This window comes from Pieris napi, chromosome 23 (assembly GCF_905475465.1).
Source record: "Pieris napi chromosome 23, ilPieNapi1.2, whole genome shotgun sequence".
NCBI lineage: Eukaryota > Metazoa > Arthropoda > Insecta > Lepidoptera > Pieridae > Pieris > Pieris napi.
This window is the reverse complement of record NC_062256.1, coordinates 7,023,052-7,045,950: the sequence shown is the minus strand read 5'-3', so window position 1 is coordinate 7,045,950 and position 22,899 is coordinate 7,023,052. Positions and strand designations below refer to the sequence as shown.

At 31.4% G+C, this 22,899-nt stretch overlaps 2 protein-coding genes across 5 annotated transcripts in view; one reads left to right on the top strand and one right to left on the bottom strand.

The window, feature by feature from the left end:
- The window catches only part of LOC125061351 (bestrophin-4), a 47,703-nt gene extending 35,251 nt beyond the window's left edge, over positions 1-12,452 (bottom strand). The window contains exons 1-3 of one of the 3 annotated variants that reach the window (XM_047666745.1): positions 12,094-12,452; positions 8,638-8,748; positions 7,361-7,532 (exon numbers count right to left, since the gene is read on the bottom strand). In XM_047666745.1, coding sequence (XP_047522701.1) covers positions 7,361-7,532; positions 8,638-8,748; positions 12,094-12,164 — 354 coding nt within the window. In that variant the 5' untranslated portion in view covers positions 12,165-12,452. The remainder of the gene's footprint in view (positions 1-7,360; positions 7,533-8,637; positions 8,749-12,093) is intronic. The other 2 variants (XM_047666746.1, XM_047666743.1) reach the window with 2 other exon arrangements.
- Positions 12,453-13,799: 1,347 nt separating this feature from the next.
- On the top strand, positions 13,800-22,180 carry LOC125061395. 2 transcript variants are annotated; one of them, XM_047666832.1, is made up of 10 exons: positions 13,800-14,084; positions 14,280-14,351; positions 14,420-14,670; positions 14,758-14,906; positions 15,203-15,386; positions 16,090-16,263; positions 16,419-16,442; positions 17,543-17,737; positions 18,554-18,646; positions 18,905-22,180. In XM_047666832.1, exons 1-10 carry the CDS (start codon positions 14,000-14,002, stop codon positions 20,285-20,287), a joined length of 2,610 nt encoding a protein of 869 aa, XP_047522788.1. In that variant the 5' UTR covers positions 13,800-13,999; the 3' UTR covers positions 20,288-22,180. The 2 variants fall into 2 exon arrangements, with proteins under 2 accessions (XP_047522788.1, XP_047522789.1); XM_047666833.1 differs by lacking the exon at positions 16,419-16,442.
- Positions 22,181-22,899: the final 719 nt, after the last annotated feature.

The following is a 22,899-nucleotide window of genomic DNA, read 5'->3' as shown; positions in this document are numbered from 1 at the left end:
CGCACTCTGACTCCTGATTGGTCGTTACGAAGTAAGGGTTGTTTTTCTATAAATACAAGATTTTTTAATAAAACTCATTACTTACGCTTCGTTAGGGGGCGTCCATAAATTACGTGAGGCTTTTAAGGGGGGGAGGGGGTCGAGTCAAATCTCATTTAATCTTACGTTGGAGGTTTTCTAATTAATAAAAATTTTGGAAAACCGTTGACCCTAAAGGCTATCTCTGCAACTTCCCGCTAACTCCATACCTAAACGCTCAACATTTCACTTATTTTATTTTAGTTGTAAATAAAAGCACGAAGCAATTTTTTTTCTTTTTACAATAACAATCCAACGCGTTTACGTAAGAAACCTCCATTTTGAAAAATCTCACGTGAGATTGGGGTATGGGGGAGGGGGTTGAATAAAATCTCACGACATTTCACCAGGGGGGGAGGGAGGTACAGAAAATTTTAACAAACACCTCACGTAATTTATGGACGCCCCCTTATAGTACGGGAGGTAGCAACGTTTTCGAGAAAGAATTTCAGGTCAGCTGATTTTGTGATATGTCTTCCTTCTTGCACTTCCGGTTAGAGTCTGGGCAATCTGGCTGGCGGTAGCGGTTGCGTTCATTAGTGCGCATCCTATCTGTCCAGGTAATAATCCTGGATTTTAAAAGCATTTTAAGAAGCGTAATTTTTAATTTTTCGTTTTTAAATACGTCTACCTGACATACTTTTTTTATTGCCAGACATTTTTCACGTTGCTAACTATGTGCCAGACGCGATTTTAAGTTTTATTTTTATGAAAATTTCAAAGCATTTTAGAATGTCTGTAATTTTAATATTATGTTATTTAAATATAAGGAAAACTGAAAATGAATTTGCCAGACATTAATTCGGTTGTTAAGTCTTGAATTAAAATGATAAAGTTTTGCAGTATGATGAAGCATTGCATTTTAAGAAGCGTAATTTTTGATTTTTCCTTTTTAAATACGTCTACCTGACATACTTTTTTTATTGCCAGACATTTTTCACGTTGCTAACTATGTGCCAGACGCGATTTTAAGTTTTATTTTTATAAAAATTTCAAAGCATTTTAGAATGTCTGTAATTTTAATATTATGTTATTTAAATATAAGGAAAACTGAAAATGAATTTGCCAGACATTAATTCGGTTGTTAAGTCTTGAATTAAAATGATAAAGTTTTGCAGTATGATGAAGCATTGCATTTTAAGAAGCGTAATTTTTGATTTTTCCTTTTTAAATACGTCTACCTGACATACTTTTTTTATTGCCAGACATTTTTCACGTTGCTAACTATGTGCCAGACGCGATTTTAAGTTTTATTTTTATAAAAATTTCAAAGCATTTTAGAATGTCTGTAATTTTAATATTATGTTATTTAAATATAAGGAAAACTGAAAATGAATTTGCCAGACATTAATTCGGTTGTTAAGTCTTGAATTAAAATGATAAAGTTTTGCAGTATGATGAAGCATTGCATTTTAAGAAGCGTAATTTTTGATTTTTCCTTTTTAAATACGTCTACCTGACATACTTTTTTTATTGCCAGACATTTTTCACGTTGCTAACTATGTGCCAGACGCGATTTTAAGTTTTATTTTTATAAAAATTTCAAAGCATTTTAGAATGTCTGTAATTTTAATATTATGTTATTTAAATATAAGGAAAACTGAAAATGAATTTGCCAGACATTAATTCGGTTGTTAAGTCTTGAATTAAAATGATAAAGTTTTGCAGTATGATGAAGCATTGCATTTTAAGAAGCGTAATTTTTGATTTTTCCTTTTTAAATACGTCTACCTGACATACTTTTTTTATTGCCAGACATTTTTCACGTTGCTAACTATGTGCCAGACGCGATTTTAAGTTTTATTTTTATAAAAATTTCAAAGCATTTTAGAATGTCTGTAATTTTAATATTATGTTATTTAAATATAAGGAAAACTGAAAATGAATTTGCCAGTCATTAATTCGGTTGTTAAGTCTTGAATTAAAATGATAAAGTTTTGCAGTATGATGAAGCATTGCATTTTAAGAAGCGTAATTTTTGATTTTTCCTTTTTAAATACGTCTACCTGACATACTTTTTTTATTGCCAGACATTTTTCACGTTGCATGAATTATTCATAACTTACATTTAGTAATTAGGACAATTTAAATAAAGTGTTGATTATTAATTTTAATCTAATTTTATATTCCTTTTTATGCTCGTACTACAAGCATTATACTGCAATACTTTTTCATTTTAATTCAAGGCTTAGTAATCGAATTAATGTCTGGCAAATTCATTTTCAGTTTTTCTTATATTTAAATAACATAATATTAAAATTACAGACATTCTAAAATGCTTTGAAATTTTTATAAAAATAAAACTTAAAATCGCGTCTGGCACATAGTTAGCAACGTGAAAAATGTCTGGCAATAAAAAAAGTATGTCAGGTAGACGTATTTAAAAAGGAAAAATCAAAAATTACGCTTCTTAAAATGCAATGCTTCATCATACTGCAAAACTTTATCATTTTAATTCAAGACTTAACAACCGAATTAATGTCTGGCAAATTCATTTTCAGTTTTCCTTATATTTAAATAACATAATATTAAAATTACAGACATTCTAAAATGCTTTGAAATTTTTATAAAAATAAAACTTAAAATCGCGTCTGGCACATAGTTAGCAACGTGAAAAATGTCTGGCAATAAAAAAAGTATGTCAGGTAGACGTATTTAAAAAGGAAAAATCAAAAATTACGCTTCTTAAAATGCAATGCTTCATCATACTGCAAAACTTTATCATTTTAATTCAAGACTTAACAACCGAATTAATGTCTGGCAAATTCATTTTCAGTTTTCCTTATATTTAAATAACATAATATTAAAATTACAGACATTCTAAAATGCTTTGAAATTTTCATAAAAATAAAACTTAAAATCGCGTCTGGCACATAGTTAGCAACGTGAAAAATGTCTGGCAATAAAAAAAGTATGTCAGGTAGACGTATTTAAAAAGGAAAAATCAAAAATTACGCTTCTTAAAATGCAATGCTTCATCATACTGCAAAACTTTATCATTTTAATTCAAGACTTAACAACCGAATTAATGTCTGGCAAATTCATTTTCAGTTTTCCTTATATTTAAATAAATAATAATATTAAAATTACAGACATTCTAAAATGCTTTGAAATTTTCATAAAAATAAAACTTAAAATCGCGTCTGGCACATAGTTAGCAACGTGAAAAATGTCTGGCAATAAAAAAAGTATGTCAGGTAGACGTATTTAAAAACGAAAAATTTAAAATTACGCTTCTTAAAATGCTTTTAAAATCCAGGATTTTTACCTGGACAGATAGGATGCGCACTAATGAACGCAACCACTACCGCCAGCCAGATTGCCCAGACTCTAACCGGAAGTGCAAGAAGGAAGACATATCACAAAATCAGCTGACCTAAAATTCTTTTTTTTCAAACGTTGCTACCTCCCGTACTATTACGCAAAACGCACAATGGAGAATTTATTTTCTAACGTGGTTTTAATCATACAAATTAAAAACATTTCTTAAAAATTCTTCGCGAATACTTAACATCGTACCTATCCCGTTATCGATATGCATTTCTACAATTCTTACGTACATACACACCTCTTTATAAGACCTATAAGTGCGAGCGAGACAGACATATAAATATGATTTATGTCATGTCAGTTCATAATGCGTCGACTAGTACTGAATGGTATTACAAATTGTTTACTCCTGCCGACGTCATTTTAAATGATTATATAATAGGTTTATGAGACATCGCCCATGTGACACTGATGTAATATGTAATAATACTTTTGCTCTCTATAAACTGGGCGAATGAGTATTTTTTCATATGTAATTACTAAGAAATAGAGCAGTGTTGGCCTACTGGCTACAGCGTGAGACTCTCATCCCTAAAGGCCGATTTACATTATCTTAGTGTTTAGGAGAGTGCTTTACTACAACTTGAAAGGCAAGTTCTTTAGCGTAGCGTTTACTAAAGCAAGTAGCGTTTACATGTTTCAACTAAAGTACTATCCTAAAGCACTCTCCTAAACACTAAGATAATGTAAATCGGCCTTAAGGTAGGTTCGATACGATTTCTATGTGCGCATTTGATATTTGCTCGAACGGTGTAGGAAAACATCGTGAGAAAACCGGCTTGCCTTAGACCCAAAAAGTCGGCGTGTGGCACAGGCTGATCGCTTTATTGCCTATTAGATTGACAAGTGATCATGAAACAGAAATCTGAGGCCCAGACCTAAAAAAGGTTGTAGCGTCACTGATCTTTTATTGTTTTTTATTTTTATCTAAGTAAAAACTTTTGTAGTTATATTTTATTTTTTCTTCTACGTGTGACCGTGATTGTCATATATTCTAGAATACATAGATTGTAATATACTATTTGAGGTTTGTTAAATAATATTGTTATGCCAATCATTAATCTAGAATTGTATAGGAAAAACACTTCTTGTATGGCGATCTAATTTTAAAACAATTTAACAAAAATATTCAAATCTTCCTACTAAAGTTTTAAAAAGTCTACTTAATATACTACTATTGAAAACTGTATATAGATAATCTTATATTATTTTATCGCTACATCACCAAATAATCTAAGAAATAAAATAAAAATTGATTATGATGATTGATAATGAAACATAAAATTCTACGTTTATTATGTAAGAGACATTTGCACGCCATTGTGTGGCAGAATCTGCGGAAGTTTAGATTGTACCACCATAATATTTTTGTACCATATTCTTGCAAAAAATTATTATTATAAAAAATAAACTATACTTTGTTGGCTGGTCTAATATGGCTTTCCTAGTCGAAGGACAAACATCCGGATAAAGATAATTTCCAAACTTGGAGCCTGTCATGGAATGCTAAAGCAATCTTATCTTATAAACGGTAAAATTTGTGAAGGCTGATGGAGATAATTGTTGAACACAACTTTGAGTGTTTAATTACGTACTAATGTTAAACAACGTGATATATTATTTTTGTTATACAATCTGTAGTGTAGTTTATCCCGTTGCCATAGTAATTTTAGGACTCAACGGTCTTAAGGCCCTATCCCAGCACGAATTGCTGTGTCTGTGTCTCGGGTTGGACTGCGGGGCGCTGTGGAGAGCTGGAGCACTGAGGCGCGCCGGCCCGTTATAACAATTAGTTATGTAAAACATTAATATAATATTATTCTGAAATGGAATACTTTAAATTTCATACTATGGTCTATATACATTTTCGTCATAAAATGAATTCAAAGTGTCAAAAATTGGCTGTTTGGTTTTTTTTTCTATCAAGTGAAGTTATTTAAATCGTGTTTCGATCTTTCAAAATGGATACATAAACTAATCAACTCCACCATATATTTTTTCCATCAGCCCTACTTCAAGAAACGATGAAAAATGGAAAGAAACAATGTCGGTCCAAAACCAGATCGGTCCTTAAGCCATTTGCAACTACTTTACATCTGATAGGCCGTTTGGCCGCAATAATTTTTATTAGTTTTTACTACAAACAACTAGTATGTAGTTAAAATAAAAGGGGTAGTTCCCATTGACAATTTTATATGAGACGTTGGTTATGTAATTTGTCCTTCTTTTTTAAGAGCCGTGCTAAGCATAAGCATATGACTCTCAACCTTGGAATCATACGTTCTTGAAGCCAGGCTTTTCCTTTATAAAACAGTAGGGAAACGCACTTGATGTTAAGTGATACCGCCAACGGCTCGCAAATGCGTGGGCTTTTAAGAATTGCTACGCTCTAAAAGAAAAACGCTTTTTACCGGATTAAAGTTATGTATTATTATAAATTTACAACTATTTGACATAATTTTAAATTTATCCGACGTTTCGCGTGCTTTACAGCGTGCGTGGTCACGGTGACTGAAGACAAAAGATGTTGAATGTCAAAAAGTATCACAGCTGCAGAGAAAGTTGCATTATCTGTATTTATTTCCCCGGAGTTGGTATCGACTAAAAGATGGAGGGTTGGTGGGTGGGTGAAACGTCGGATAAATTTAAAATTATGTCAAATAGTTGTAAATTTATAATAATACATAACTTTAATCCGGTAAAAAGCGTTTTTCTTTTAATGTTATGAGTTATGTTAATCAAAGACAATACTATTGCTACGCTCTTTTTAAATGAACCTAAGTCGAATTGGTTCGCAAATACTTCCGTGGGTAGCTCGTTCCACATTTACAGTGAAGAAAAATCAATAAAACATAAAAATACAGAAAAGTCAATAAGCAAATTTTTGATTTTGATCTTTAGTTCATCGCGCTAATTCTCGACAAACTCTTTCCCAAGATCATTGGTTATTACACAATTTTTTAAAGTGAAACTTCTTTAGGCGCATGAGGGTAAAATTTTTACGGAACGTCACGAAGATGTGCAGCGTTTTTGTCGAAGAAAAGGGAGAGAGCGATTGAATCCGATTGAGAAAGAGGGCGAAGGGTGAATTACCTTATAGAAATTCTATTTTTAAAATTAAAATTTCGTAAAGAGAGTTTAAGAAAAAATTGTATTTTATATTTTATACAAAATATTTATTGAAATCTCAAATGACGAATTGTAAATTAAAATGCCACGTGTTTTTATTATCGTAGCAAAAAAAAATAAAATATTAAATTTAGTATTTGTATTAATATTCGACACTTTTAAAATTTTAATGACAATTAAATTCCTAAAATATCTTCCTTTTTCCCTCCCTCTAAGTCTCGGAAATCTAAAGTTTTAGATTTGTATAAATATGAACAAGAATTAAAAATTAGTTTGTCAAAGAAGTTTCACTTCTGACATGTGTACTTTGTACGCACGCACTTTATTTTCTGTAATAAAGATGTGCTAGTATAATATTGTGGTGCAATTATTCATACTTGAACACCGATGGTGTTTTAATACATATCAATATCATTATTATTTTATTAAGTAACTAAATTACCATTTTTTTGTTGGTTTTGTATTTTATAAGGGCACAGAACAAAAGATCTTTTTTGCTAAGACCCAGTTGGCTATTTTAGAAAATGTGGACATAAGTTAGCAATTATGATATTGAATTTGTATATATATATTATATATTATTTGGTAATTGTTGCCATATTTATGGTGATATTTCTATATACAACTAGTAATTTTAGTTCTGGTTTTTAATTAGTCTTAGTATCATTCATTAATAAAGAAATACTGGCAAAATTAAATTATAGGATTTGGGCAGCTTAATTACTCAATAATTAATTTACAAAAAAGTTTCACTTCTAACATGTGTACTTTGTACGCACGTACTTTTTTGTTTGTTATACCTATTTTCAAACTGTTCTCTTACCTGGCCATGAATAGACGCAGAAACAAACACTGCAATTGAATCAGGCCAAGGAATTGTCGTGTATTGATTCCACCATCGGTTCATTACAACTGTTACATAGAAACCCAACACGAATGATAATGGTATGACATTACCATGAAAACTGCAGTAGTTCACGACACCTTCAAACATTCTGAAACAACATTAATCTCATTTACTACCCATTGCTACCCTAGTAGGGTTGTCACTACTTTAAAATAAAGTACGTAATTTCAGGTAGGTAGGTACTCTATTCAAATTCAAAATCATTTAATTATTTAGGTAACACAATGTACACTTATGAACGTCAATAACGAAATACATATTAAATGCTTCTAATTTTACATTTACTACCAGTTCTCAAATCGTAGAACGGACGAGAGAACTGGCAACAAACTCTGCGCCACTCTTCTTAATCGCCAAGATTTTTGTTTTACACAATGTTTGTAAGGAGCTGCAACCATTACACCATGCCCCACATGACATCTTAAGTAATGAATAGTTAATTAATAATAAACACAAAGATTTGTCCTCTATCAGCAGTAGGCATGGTGAAATAGAAGCACGCACTGACATTCTCGTGGGAACAACACGCAAATACATAGTCGAAATAGCTATACTTTATTAGAACAATAAAGTACTTTATTTCGCACGATGTGATAGTCGGAGGTATTTTCTTGTAAAACAGAATTTATCGATTGGCGCTGTATCGATGTTGCCACTAACCACTACTCGCTAGCGCCACTCTTGCTTCAGAAAACTAAATTATACTTTACTTTCATACTATCCACTTTTTCTTCTTATTGTTTATAACCAATGTTCTTTGATTTAAAAAAAAAGGTGGCAACCTCTACCCTAGTGAAGAAAAAGAATCTAACTTCTGTGACACTCACATGTCGATATTAAAACTACAACAAAAATCTAGAACACAAGACCTGATTTTGATTGTCTGACTGTCGTTTGATTTGAGTTAATACACTGTATCATATACAGTGTATACTATATCCTATCACATTTTCTCCCCCGTTAAATCTTGTGAATTTATGTGTCCGTCTCTTTTTACTGTCGCTTTTTCGTTTCATCGACTCGAATCAACGCGACATTGGAGGAATTGTGATTTACACAGAAGTCGCCATTATAAATAAAGTGAAGTGAAGTGAAGTGACTTTCAAATCACAAAGATGCGAAAGAAGTTTTCACTTCAAAATCACGTAACAGTGTGAAATATATTTGATACTATAAAGATTTCAAATATTCACCTTTTCGATTCTTCATCCAGTAGCAGCCGATATATTAAATTTAAAAAATAATATAGAAGTAAAAATACAAGAAGATCGAGCCATATCAATTTGTATATACTGCCTCGCCATCTGTAACAATAAAAACAATTTAGCTATTATTTTATTTACCTATTACTATATTAATGGTAAATAACGATATACAGTGTAATCTCTATAACTCGAACCTCGTTAAGTCGAAAAAAAATTGCTATTCCCTTCCGCTGAGCCGCTGATACGCGGTATCTCGAATTATTTAGACTTTGTAACTCGAACAAAATATTATTTCCCTACGAAGTATTGATAATACATATATGTAACTCGAATTTCAAAACAGAGACTGCGTAAGTCGTAGTTAGTAAAATATAATGACGTCTTACTTGGAATTCCCCGAAATAATAGCAATAAAGTTAATGTTCGGGTTCGGAGCTTCTATTCTATTGTTTTTGTCTTGTAAAGTGCAATGAATGAATACATTCATAAAACTAAGTAACGTAATGTACTTATTCGATTCATTGTTTGAGCTTGAAAAAAGTAGTGATAAAAAATCGGCAAATAGTTTACTTCATCAATATGTAATTCGATTTTAAGTGTAAAAAATATATACTACGAATCTTAAGTTGAATTGTTATTTAAATTCGACTCTACAAAGCGAAAAATACACATAGAAATCGCGCCTCTGTAAGTTAAAACATGTATCTTGAAGTTCTTGTAAAGTCGAAAACTCGTTAACTCGATTTTTATGCATTTCCATTCGAGTTATAAAGATTCCACTGTATATTCAATTTGTTATATATATATATATATGAAGCCAGTTCAACTCTAAAGCCAGTACTTTAAAATTGGTAGTTCCAGATTTGAGAACATTAAGGGTTCGTGCTCCTCCATATTCTATGAGCAATCACGCCACGCGCAAACGTGGGCGAGTTCAAGCACGGAAGAACTTCCTTTAAAGACGACCTCCGCACGGACTGCCCCACGATGTAGTGACTGAACGAATGATTACAATTTAAAAAGAATAAAATACGGTGACCGCCTACCCTTACAATTTCGTTACTCTGGTGATTAAGGGAGCGTTCAAGTATTACGTAACGAATTTGGGGGGGGGGGGGTCTTTTGTAAAACGTTACGATGCGGGGCGGGGATTCAATTACGCGTTTTTGTTAATATTATTTTCTACTTACACCACATAATAGTAACTAAAGAGTCACTAGGTGGTCACGAGACGTTTTACCTGACTTGGGAACAGTACTATGCTTGGGTTCTGAAAAACGTTACGGCGAGTTACATGTGGGTGGGGGGGGGTCAATAATCTTCAAAAATTGCGTTACGTAATACTTGAACGCTCCCTAATTGATTTGTCAAATAAGGAAATTAACTTAATTAATATATAATTAAATATCATCACCATAAGGACAACTGCGAAAATCTGTTTTATAGAGAATACATAGTACGTCACAATATAAGTGTATATTCTCAAGGTTACTTAATATTTTTAAGTATTCATTCAAATTAGTGCGAAAAGAATGACTCAAACTATTCGGAAATGCCACTTCCTGACTATTGAAACGCCAGCTTTACACTAGATTAATTTGTTATCATTTTCGTTTCATGTTTCGCTTCTAATTGTTAATTTAATCTAATTAATTATCGTTCAATACAAATAAGAAATATTTAATACTTGTTAGTGCAGTTTTATTATGTTTTTTAAATAAATATCAGGTAGAAATGAGGTTTGTTTAATCTATGCTTTCACTACCGTATTAAAAAAAAAAATTTTACTATGACCGATATGTCAGTAACTCAGAGCCGGGTTTACCCAAGACGGCAAAGTTTTCAACATATTCTATGCAAAAATGTTCGCTACAAAACAAATATGTATCTCAAAGCAAGAATTCAATCACGATACTTTTATGGGAATGACGATAGTGGGTGCGGGAAATGACGTCATTTTGATTAATGATTAGTTAGCATACATTGTATTTATCTGAGGCAGCTGCCATTCACACTGTGTACACATTGAGTTATCTAAAAATCTGTTATTATGAACATACGTAAAAATATGTTCCTGCAATAACTTTTTCAAGAGAAGAAATTTAATTACAAATATTTTATTTATGTAGATGTTAACGTAAAATTGTAAACACCGTTAGATTGTAATCTATCTCGCGAGATTATAAACTGTCGAAAGATTGTGAACCTCCTATTATTCGGTAGATTGTACTACACTAACTTAGTTATCATTCAAACTTCTTTGGTCACTTACAGATTAATTTTACTTCCCAACAATTTCATATAACTACCGAATAATAATACGTTAATTTGTAAGCAGTTCGTTGAGGTTCACAATCTTTCGACAGTTTACAATCTCGCGAGATAGATTACAATCTAACGGTTTTTACAATTTTACGGTGACATATCTAAACTCTATGATTGTCTCGCCTTTATGGCACCTACTTGCCTTAAAATATGAAAGAACCAGATGCAGAATATTGCCTGTTTTATGCCTCTTTTAAGAAGAAATACATGGAAAAAACACAAATGAAACCAAGGAAGGAATACAAAATGCATTGCACTGAATTCTTAATATCCCTTGCCTCGTCGGCATGGCGCCGTTTAAACCGTAGACAGGTCGGCGACGTAAAATAACAACCTACTTTAATTTCCCCTAGTAATAAAACATGTTTAAACTATTGATACAAGTGTCTGTCCTGTAAAGCAGGGTGTAGGAATGGGTACAAAGAAATAATGGGAAAATTTCTGAGTTGCTTAAGTTCGCCATTTCAGTTGTATTTTCTATATTTGGAAGAAAAAAGATATCAAAAATAATTAAAACAATTCTATATAAGTGGAGAAAAATGAAGTGACTCCAGACTCAAATAAACCGTTTGTGGTTTTACATTTACAAAATCATTGTACATATTGTTTTTAATATAAATAAATAACCATTTACTTAAGGGTCTTTCATAATTTTAGTTTTGAATAGAGATACTATTATAAATATTAATTTGATCAAAGAGCATAGTAATGTGTAATTAAAACAATTAAATAATAGCTTGTCAAAATAGCTTCTTAAACATAATATACTCATATACTTAATATGAAAGCATTTTTAATCAAATTCAACTACAAAGAGACAATATATTTAAAACTATATTTCTTATTTGTTATGTCAGATTTCCTTTTTTAATTTATGTGTTATAGTATTTCTAGTGTCATCTTTATAATCAATATAAGTTTATAAAATAAGTTCATAATAACTTATAAATACATAGTTTGTGATAGTTTAACATGATAATAAATTTAGCATTCAGAACTTTGGTTTGAATGTATAAATACTTAAGGCAATACTAACTGATTGTTTCAAGTATTAATACTTGGACTTAAATTACTTAGTTGAAAAAAATATGTGGGTGGTATGATTAAAAAAGTAGTTACCTGTTTAAAACTTTAAGAAAAGTTCCAAATCCGCGACAGGTCGCTACATCCCCAGTGTAAGTTACAGTCATATTTAGAGATAATTGTTTCAAAATATATAAACACTTATTTAAAATATCACAGCATTTTCACAGAAGTTTACACGGTTAAAAGGATTATTATAAATAACATTTACATATATTAAAAAATTCAGTTCTCATCATAATTAGGAAAAAAATAGTTATGCTTAATATTACTCCTTATTAGCTGTATAAATTTTACTGCAATGCACCAATAAAATACCAAGCTAAAATCTAAACAAAACACAATACAATACATGCACTTCTAGTCACAACAACACAGAAAACTGACTGAAAGTTTTAGAGAAATCAAAAAGCAAGTAGCGAACCACACACGAAAACTGTATCCTTTGTCAAATACAACTGTCAAAAGCAAAACAGATTAAAAACATTTATGTTACAGAAATACATTCCAAAATCTTAACATTCTCTGTATAATTATTAGTTCTATCATTACTAATAATAATTGTTTAAAATGTTTAGTATTTCTAATAGTATTTAATGGAGAAAAGGACATATAATACTCATGTTTTAAAAAAATAACCGATGATACTATTAATATCGATAATACGAATACAAGCACACAGGAAGGCACCACACTATTACGTGATATCTTATATTCATTAAATTCTCATGATATAGGTAAAAATCCCTACTACTACACATAATGAACAGTAATTAATATATAATTCTCATATTTTCTTGGTAAATATTTTAAAGGTTCAACTTAATATTGACAATGATTTAGGGATGTGACATTCTACATTATTTATTAATCGAGTTTTCATGCTAAAAAAATAATCTAATCGATTTTTTTTAATTAATCGATTTTTTCCTAATTTTTGAATTAATTTCGAAATAAACACCCTAAATATTTTATTTTTGATGGTTTTTTTTAAATTAAAAATAGAATTTATGAACACAAATTAACGTTTAAGATTTATCAAAATCGAAATTAACTCTCTCGTAACTTTTCTCTAAATCTCGTTTTGATAGATTGTAGGTGAAATTTGATAAATGTTGAGTGTATGCCTTTTCAGTAGCACATTGCAGTATTTTTGTTGTCTTTTTAATTGTATGTAGTCTTGTGCTGCTAAATAAATTGATTTAACTTTTAAATTATAGTGTTCCATTCAAACTTGAGTTTTTGTAAAATTAACTGGTTTTATCATCCTTTCGATGTTTTACAAAAAAACATCAATGCATCGAGTATATCAATACATCTTCAAAGAATCGGATTCAATGTATCGCATTGTAAATATCGTTGTATATCGAATATCCCTGATAGTTCGAGGTCCGGGTCATAAAAGACCAGACATAATGTCGGGAGGTGGCAGATAAAAAATCGACTATGATTGATTTTCAATTATAAAAATAATCGATTATTTCAAATATAAAAATCGTGTAAAAAATCGACTTTTACTTTTAAAACAATCGATATTTTTAATAATCGATTATTATTTCACATCCCTACAATGATTTCAATTCATCCATGTCTTAACATTACCTATTAAATTAGGTAATATAACATGAACGCGTATTTTTTAAATTACTAATTTTCATACTTGCAGAATTTATTTATATACTTAAAGTTACGAAAAATCGGTTTTCACAAAAATTATCGAACCATTGCCACTTCACTAAATGCCAAATTCCAAAAACGAAAGCGAAAATGCCAAAATGGCTGAATAAAGTAAATGCTCTATGTTTAATATAAAGTTTTTTCTGTACAGTAATAACTATTAGGCTAAACACGATTAGCATCGAATATTAATAAACATTTGGTTAAAGTTTTTATAAGGAGTGTGTAATTATTAATAATCTTTTGGTATTCAAAGCATTTCAAAATGAATGAAACTAATAGTGAAGCACTTGCTGACTCCGAGAAGCCGGTTCAAGTATCAGATAATGTGCCATTCCCGCCTTTCCCGGGTGAGGAAATTGTATTATCTTATTCAGTAATAGTACATTTAAATACTGTAAAAAAACACATACTGATATCTAATTTCAGTAATTGCATATTTGACAATTTGTGTACAGTAGTTACAGTTGTTATTACTCAAATAACAAAAAAATATCGGATTTAATAGTAATAGTCATCTTAATATTTTCATTCATTATTTACAGCCCCAGCAGATGATGACTTTGAAGAAGATATATCTAAAGATGAGAGATCATACTATATAACAAAATTTAAAGGTAATTTATAAGTTTTATTTAGTGTTAATAAATGTAAAAACATTGGAAATAAATTGTATTTCTTTCAGATCTCAACACTATTATTCACATGAAAGTTCACTGTACTGCTTGTGACCGACATATAGGGATTTGTCCCAAAAATGAAAGTAATATGAAAACACATCCTATGTTACGTACATTAATGTGCCAGAATTGTTATTCATTTTATAACAGTGGAGAGTTTGAGAAGGGTGATGATGGCTCTGAACTATATTGTCGCTGGTGTGGACAAGGCGGTCAAGTGTACTGCTGCTCAGATTGCCCACATGTATTTTGTGCGGTGAGAATTCCATTATATTAATTGAAGAAAATGGTATAGTCGTTATTAACTCTTAGCATTATAATACTTATTTGATTTTTTTTCTAGAAATGCATAAAAAGAAATATGGGCCCAGCTAAAATCAGAGAGATTGAGGAAGTAGATGATTGGAAATGTTTTAAATGTAATAGCACCTGTTTGAGAGATTTGCGTGCAATTTGTTGGGCAGCATTGCGCTACTGTGACTTTAAAAACAGGTAAGTGACTTGAAAAGATGAAATGTGTATAAAAAACTTATAAGCCTGAATTTTATTTATAATAAAAATAAATGCTTAGGATAATTGAAAGCCTATTAATGTAATAAATGCATTTAGACAATTATCTTTCTGACTGTCTGACCCTAAACATTATTGACTTAGCTGATTTTTAAAGATACATAGTGGACTTTGAATTAATAATATTAACAAAACACTAGAATTGTAACTGTAATAACTAATTTTGAGCAAAATGGTGAAAGTAATCAGAATAACTAGTAACCAACGAATACTTTCAGAATGGCTTATAAAACTGAAGATGCAAAGCTCAAGGAATCATATTTAAAAGAAATATCGGAAGATGTTTCTGAGTGCTGTAGGTCTAAATATAGAAGGAAGGAAAGGTTGGAGGCTAAGAAGAAAGAAGCTGAAGCCAAAAAAGCAGCTGTTGCAGTTGTATCTAAGCTTCCTCCTACAATAATGGTAATTTTATTATTAATTAAATTTAATTTACTTATTCGCCACATTTTGCATTGTCAATTATAGTATTTTTGTTCATTTGCAATTGCATTCTAGATGCTTCAATAACATACATCATTAATAATTAATTGTAATGTGTTATAAAGAACAAGGGGACACAATTAGTAATTATTTTAAAAATTAAATAGAATATTGCAACATTTCAATAGAATATTTGTCAACTTGCTGTCAATATTCAAGATAAATCATAGGAATTCTATTTAAATGTACTACTCATGTAAACCAAAGACAAATATTATCTTTAAAGAACATTACTCTATTACTTTTTTTTGTTTGTGTTGCCATTAAGAAATTTTAGTGTTGCTACTAAGAATACTCTTCACTCTCAGGTTGAAGCATTTAAATCCTGGCTGGCTCTTTGTATTGTGCACTGAAATATTTATTATAGAGCTTGTATTAGTGTAGACAAAAATCGTGAGGAAACTAACATTTCATAGACAATATGATTTGCATATAATTGGTTACTTATGGGGCTTACACTTATGTATTCTTAGCTCATACCAGCTTAGAATTTCTGTGATCACTAGACCATTGGGTGGATCTATACCATCAGCCTCATCAGTACAATGTCTTTCAGGCTGATGCTTTTAAACCACTTACTAATAAAATGTAACAAAAGTTGTATTCATTGTAATTTTATCCTTAGGTGAAGAAATTTGCTTCAATTAATTCTGATGAGGTGAACAAGGCCGAAATTAGGAAGGGGCAAAAAAGGTCGGCGAGTCCCAAAATGAAACCAAGTATAATTTTGAAAAATCCTATTAGTGTGTCACCAAAGGTGACTAATACCTTTCACGTTGCACCTATGAAGAAAGTTAGGGTAAGTTCTCATATCTGGTAGTGTGAACTACCATAAAATAGATTTTTTTCTGTGTTTATGGATAAAGTTGCCTTATTTGCAAGAGAGCCTGTGTTTTCTGCCTGATACAATGAATTAAGCCAATAAGGCAATTTTTATCTCACCTGTTTTTACAGCCTGCATGGTCACGGTCAATCATGGTAAGTTCAGCCATGACACAATCATGCAAAAAGAGAGTTATTTAGATTAGCTTTTAATAATATTATTTCATAATGCATTTGGATTTGAATCCTCACAAATTTGATTGTTTCTAGTTGGAAGATAATCATATATCCCTAATTTTCGTACTAATTGATGTGAAACTGATCTAAAATTATCGTGATTCGTGTATCACTTTTTCTTTTTCCCTTTGTTTTTTATATTTTTTTTTTAATAGTCCTGATCAGTGTCTACATATTTTAATTGCTTTGTTTTGTTCCATTAGTTTTGTCTAAACAACTATATGACATAGTTATTAGAAGATTTTACCTATTTTAATTTCTTTTTTTTCTCACAGTATTTGCCTGGAAGACATCGCTCGTAAGCGATAAGGCCTGTTGTTATCCATTTCATGTGATTATGTCTATTGTATTATATTTCCATATGCAAAGTGTTTATAAATTAATATAGGGTCACTCTTATATATTATAAGGGTGTGATTATATATTATTAATTATGATGTTAATAAGTTTTATTCAGATAAAAATGTATGGCACAAAATGTGTGATATTGGCTTTTTAATAAACAACACATGAGCTTCGAGTACCTCTATTTATGGATATGGTATAAAATTACTATACCATCTGTTATAAAATTTCACTCGGTATTAGCGATAAACAATAATAAATATTCTAACATTATTTAACGTTACGATGCGGGGCGGGGGTACTTTACACCACATAATGGTAACTTTTACGTATAAAGAGTCACTACGTGCTCACGAAACGTTTTATTAAGGCCGATTTACATTATCTTAGTGTTTAGGAGAGTGCTTTAGGATAGTACTTTAGTTGAAACATGTAAACGCTACTTGCTTTAGTAAACGCTACGCTAAAGAACTTGCCTTTCAAGTTGTACTAAAGCACTCTCCTAAACACTAAGATAATGTAAATCGGCCTTTATACTTGGGTACAGTATACATTGCGTTACATGTGGGGGGGGGGGGGGGGCAATAATCTCCAAAAATTGCGTGACGTAATACTTGAATGCTCCCAAATACAGTTTTAAATTTCATCTATTAAGTGATATTCTTTTATTTCAGCTGCCGTCAAACATGATGAACCCAATAAGAATACTAAATGAGAGAAAACCTGTTCCCCAAAATACATTAATAAAGATAAGACCGAAAGCCAACTTTCAAAATAATATGTTCAACGGGATCAGTACAAGCACACCATTTAACAATGTTATGTTTAATAATGATAATATTAATTTATCACTGGACAGTCTCACCCAGGTAAGGGCATATTATGTAGATGTAAAAAGCTAGATATAATATATATATTTAAATGACATGGGCATACTTTTTCTTTCCTCAACCGAAGTTAGGTCTACTAATAAAAAAAAGCCACAGATGTAATATGCGGTCAAAAGGCTTGGTTTATTCAACAAAAAGCTATGACAGACAACTCTGTGGGTCTTCTTTAGGTCCCGAACATATATTAATTGTTTGGGTCTTGGAAAATTTTATATTATTAAGCTTAAATATTTATGATTCTTGTTTGAAATTAAATTTCAACTTATCTGTACAAATGGATAAGACTTCATGTTGTTAATTTTAATGAAATACAGGTTTGTGGTATACAACATGATGTATATGAAAGTAGTCTTAAATCCTTAAGAAGAGCAGGGTTCGCCCAGTAGCTTCAGTGTGTGACTCTCATACCTGAAGTTGTAGGTTCGCGCGTACGGCGAAGGCAAACATTGTAAGAAACCGGAATGCCTTTGACCCAAAAATTCGACGGCGTGTGTCAGGCATAGGAGGCTGATCACCTACTTGTTTATTTGATTGATTAAATGATCATGAAATAGATACCTAACAAATGAAAACAAAACAGTTGTTTTTTAAACAGATACATACATTTAAAGCTCAGAATTAAAAAGGTTGTACTGGTTTTCTTATTTTCTTTAATTGAGATATAGGGTAGATTAATTTTGGTTGTTTCTCCTGACTCGTAAAGGAAAATGACTTGATCAAGTTTTTGCCAAACGAAACCTTTTTACATATAAAATGGCTATAATGCAGTGGTTATAAAATGTAAATAATTTTTAGGGACTAGATATGTCTTCTATACAAAACATGAGTGGCGCATCTCAGGACGAGTTAGTATGCACTCCGGACTTCCCAATGGAGCCATTATGCGAGGTACATACATATATTTCTTTATCAGACTATTTAGTTCCCTCAATCATTATGAAAAGTAGCGCCCTTATTAAACCTCATTCTGTATTTTTTTCTCTAAATTTTTTTTTCGCTGTGATGTCACAAGACATGTACTTAAAGTAAAAGTTTAAAAAGGGAACAGGTATTGCTTTAAGATCTTTTCTATCATCAAACAAATAGTATCTTTACTTAGATATTTTGATTTGGTAGCCAAATTTAATGTTACACTTGGAATTATAGGTGACAGAGGATAACACGGATGATGATGTGCAGTGCATAACACCAGGTCCGGTGACACCTAAGACATTGTCTACACAAAAGCCTATCACTCTCTCCGACGTGACACCCGAAAATATCATACAAATGACTGAAAACGACGTTACCGTGAATTCTGTCACCGGTGGTCTTAAATTCCGCGTGGACCCCCAAACCTTATCTTCCAATAAGATGTATCGACTTCCCGATGGTAGAATATTTGCAATCAATGCCAATCCCTCCATGCCCGGCGGTTATTCGGCTACGATAGTAGCGGTTACTGAAACAAACCGACCCAAAACTAATTCATCTAATAAATCCAGCCGTGGGACGCCCCCACCGCTAAGAACAATAAAAAACAATCCAGCAAATCGCAAAAAAGTGTCAAAACACAAATCTCCAAAGGCCCGTCGCTCTGACACGACCCAAAGGGAAGCTGACCTGTCAGTACCCGTTGAATGGTACAGATATAATTTGATTGACGCTATAGACGCACTCGAGTACTCATTGACACGATTACATAAATTGAAAAAGGAAGCTAACACGTCCTTCTTACGAACGAGGACTGTCAACGAAATGCGGAATCTACACAGAAGTTTTGACACCCTATTAAATACCTCGTCGCATCGGTTCAAGGAGATTCGTGATACTCTTACTAAAGGATTTAAACAATACTTGATAAAGAAATGTCAAGAGAATAGCGAAGAGGAAGATGACGATGACGTCGAAATACTACCCGATTTAGACGAAGACCCCATTTGTATTGATGAAAATTCGCTAGATTCCTTCTGCAACGAGACCCAAGAAGTCGACTTGACGGAGGGTGGAAGCGAACAAAACGATAGTAGAGAGAAAGCTGCACATTTGGCTTCTATAACACAAGAGATTGATGAAGATGACACAAAAGAAATTACCAGTGAAAAGATCGAAGAAGTCGATACATCTAAAGACATTGCAAGTGATGCTAAATTGAACGGAGAAAAAAGTGCAGAACCGAAAAGTCAACGTAATGTCTCAATCCAAATCCTCACCGATCCACTATCAAATATAGACAAAGATGTTGCGGTGAACAATTCAACTGATAGTAAGCAAGCTGAAGATAAAAATGAAAAAGTTGATGAAAAGGATGTTGAAAATAAAAACAAAAGTATTATAGAAGACACTCCGAAAGATAAAAAGGAGATTGTTGATAGCGAAGTAACAAAAACAGTTAAAACTAACCTAAACGAAGAAAAAGTTACCAATGGTAATAATGAAGATGTTGATGCCAGTGATAATACGATAGATGATTTGTTGAAAGAAGCAGAGACAAAGGAAGCAAGTAAAGAAAGTGTTATGGACATTTCTGATGATGTAAAGGAATCTTAATGCACAAAAGATCGCTAAAGTGATAATATACTTGACCGTTTTATACAAATAGACGCCTTAGTTAAATACAAAAACTAAATCCTAACTAACATAAATATAGTACATGATGATAAGTAAGTGAAATATTTTCCAGTTTATTTCCAGTTTTGTTTAAGCTAATCGGTGTAAAATGCCTGATATAAAAACCTAGTAAAATATATATTTTTTTTTAATCTGAGTTTAGTGCTGTGCTTATGGAGGGTAGTCACAAATATTTAAACAGAGGGTAAAAGTCATTGTGTTCTTACGTTTGAGTGATTTTAATAAAATTGAAGGATCAGTTAGTGTATTTTTTTATCAGCCGATATTACCATTTATAGTGAGAGTATTGTTGCCTGGTCCGACAAATGTTGGATTAACTACGGATTAGTGTTCTTAAAGGGGGAATACTAGTTCCACAATTATACAAAATACTTTAAAGATTAGACTTTTTTTATTCCAAAATGCTGAGAGACTATTCCTAATATTTGCGTGTTAGGCATTTAAGTCACATTTGCTTTCTCTTAATATTAAAAGGGTGGTTCTATTTTTGCCATTCTGTACAATTTCATTTGTATGTTTAAATTCTTTAATGTTCCTTTAGAGCAATAGAAACATAAGAAATTCGTTTTCGTGAATAAATAGTATGGAAGGGTCGCTAGTTGAAAGCGTGATCGTATATCATTGATTTCGTATGTATGAAAAGAAATGGAGACAAAGCGACACAGTAAGGTACTAACAATAATTAAGGCTCTTTGGTGGGAAGTGCCAATTATTAAGTAAAGAGACTGGTTCTTAAAAAAAATTGACGAAACCTTCCAATAATTTTTGCCGTGGTACTTGTGGTTGGAATAACGTTAATATTGTAAAAAGTGTAAACGTGAAATATTTACACATATTTGTCTTTCTTGTATTTGTTATGTTATTACAAAATTTTATGTTTAAAGTTTGTGTATAATATTTTGTTTAGACACCTCCACTTGAAGATTAAAAGTAATGTTAATGGGACGTAGGAATTGTAAATATATTTTGATATAATTTAGAATAAGTAATATATAATTTGTATTCCTGATTCAACTATTTCATTTTATAACCTCTCTTTGGGTAAGACTCCGAGACCGCGTAGTATGACGTAATTGAAAAGCGTATTGGATTCCCACTAATAGTTCTAGTTAATTCGAGACTCTAAATGTCAACTGTCAAATACAGTGTCAAATTTTGACAATAGACAGTATAATTTCTTAATTTTGTTTCATCATTTGAGGTATGTTATGATAAAATATTTTTTTAGTATTTTATCAATTTATTACTTTGCTTTCTCCCAATATTGGTGTATTCATTGCTTTGTAGTAAGTGAGCACAATTGTCATAATTACAAGTATATACCTTTGCAATTCGCTCTCATACAGACTGACTGACCTTATCTAGTACATAAGGGTCCTCTAATACAATTTTTATATAATTCCATATGCTAACGTCAGTTAGAAAGGTTTTGTTACTAACTGACGAGACTGTATACAATTTTGATGTATAAAATCCGAAGTGCAGATGTACCGGTCACTATTGAAAATTAAATAGTTTTCGCTACATTTAATTTGTGTCAAATCAAAATTGTTTGAATTTCGACATTGACTTTATAAATAAGAAAGCAGTAAAAGGTTTTTTTTATTTTCTTCTCATTTTGTTTTAATTTTGATAGTATATATTCGCTTTGTTATCCGAATTTTTCTAGGAAATCATTGTATTTTGGTTCTGTTTTATTGTGATAGGCATTATTAGACCTGCAGCTGTGCTGAGTTTCATATGAAACGCCTGTATGCGGCCATGAAGCCAGATATAATTTGTTGTACTGTAAAGAATAAATGATCTGGAGGATACTGTTTTTTATTTATTCTACTTACTCATCCTTTTAATAATTCAACTTGACTCTACGGGCCTTCTGAGGAGGTTGTAAAGGAATAAAAATTGGATTATTATTAGTGCACGTTTAACGTAACGTAAGTACGTAATGTTATTGGATTCTTATTTTTTTATTTAATAACAAATTACATTTTTAGCAGATATTGGAGCCCCTGAACTAAGTCTAGGGAGACCTGTTTGTGATAAATGAAACCAAAATACTATATTATAAAAAAAAAACAGAAAGCTAAGACTAATTTCTAAACTTAGGACACAGGTTTACATGGTTGAGACATGTGTACGCACCAGAATGTTAATTTTAGGGAAGGGATGGATGGGAGTAGGTGGTAGTGTAAAATTGTGTAAAGTGCAGTATGGGAATTAAGAATGATTTTTTTATTTAATTATACTTGAATTAGCAATTCAGTTTCTTCGTAGGTAAGTGAACAAAGCACTTGGTAATTAATGTTTTAATTTCGAATAATAATTTAGGGTAAATATTAAAGATCCTAATTAATTTTGTTGTGTAGCTGACTAGACAGATAAGAAAAATGGCGGTGTGAGAATTTAGTTTTACATTGAGATATAATACACACTATGTCTCTCATGTTTACAAGAGAAATCCCCAGTCCTATGTTTATATTAGGGATATTTAAGCCGCCGTCGCCACGTTTCCAACAATAGTTTGAAATATT

Coding starts and splice junctions, on each gene's coding strand:
- LOC125061395 (XM_047666832.1), top strand. CDS start 14,000: ATGAATGAAACTAATAGTGAAGCACTTGCTGACTCCGAGAAGCCGGTT. Junction 14,907..15,202: donor TACTGTGACTTTAAAAACAG/GTAAGTGACTTG, acceptor GAATACTTTCAG/AATGGCTTATAAAACTGAAG. Junction 15,387..16,089: donor AGCTTCCTCCTACAATAATG/GTAATTTTATTA, acceptor TTTTATCCTTAG/GTGAAGAAATTTGCTTCAAT.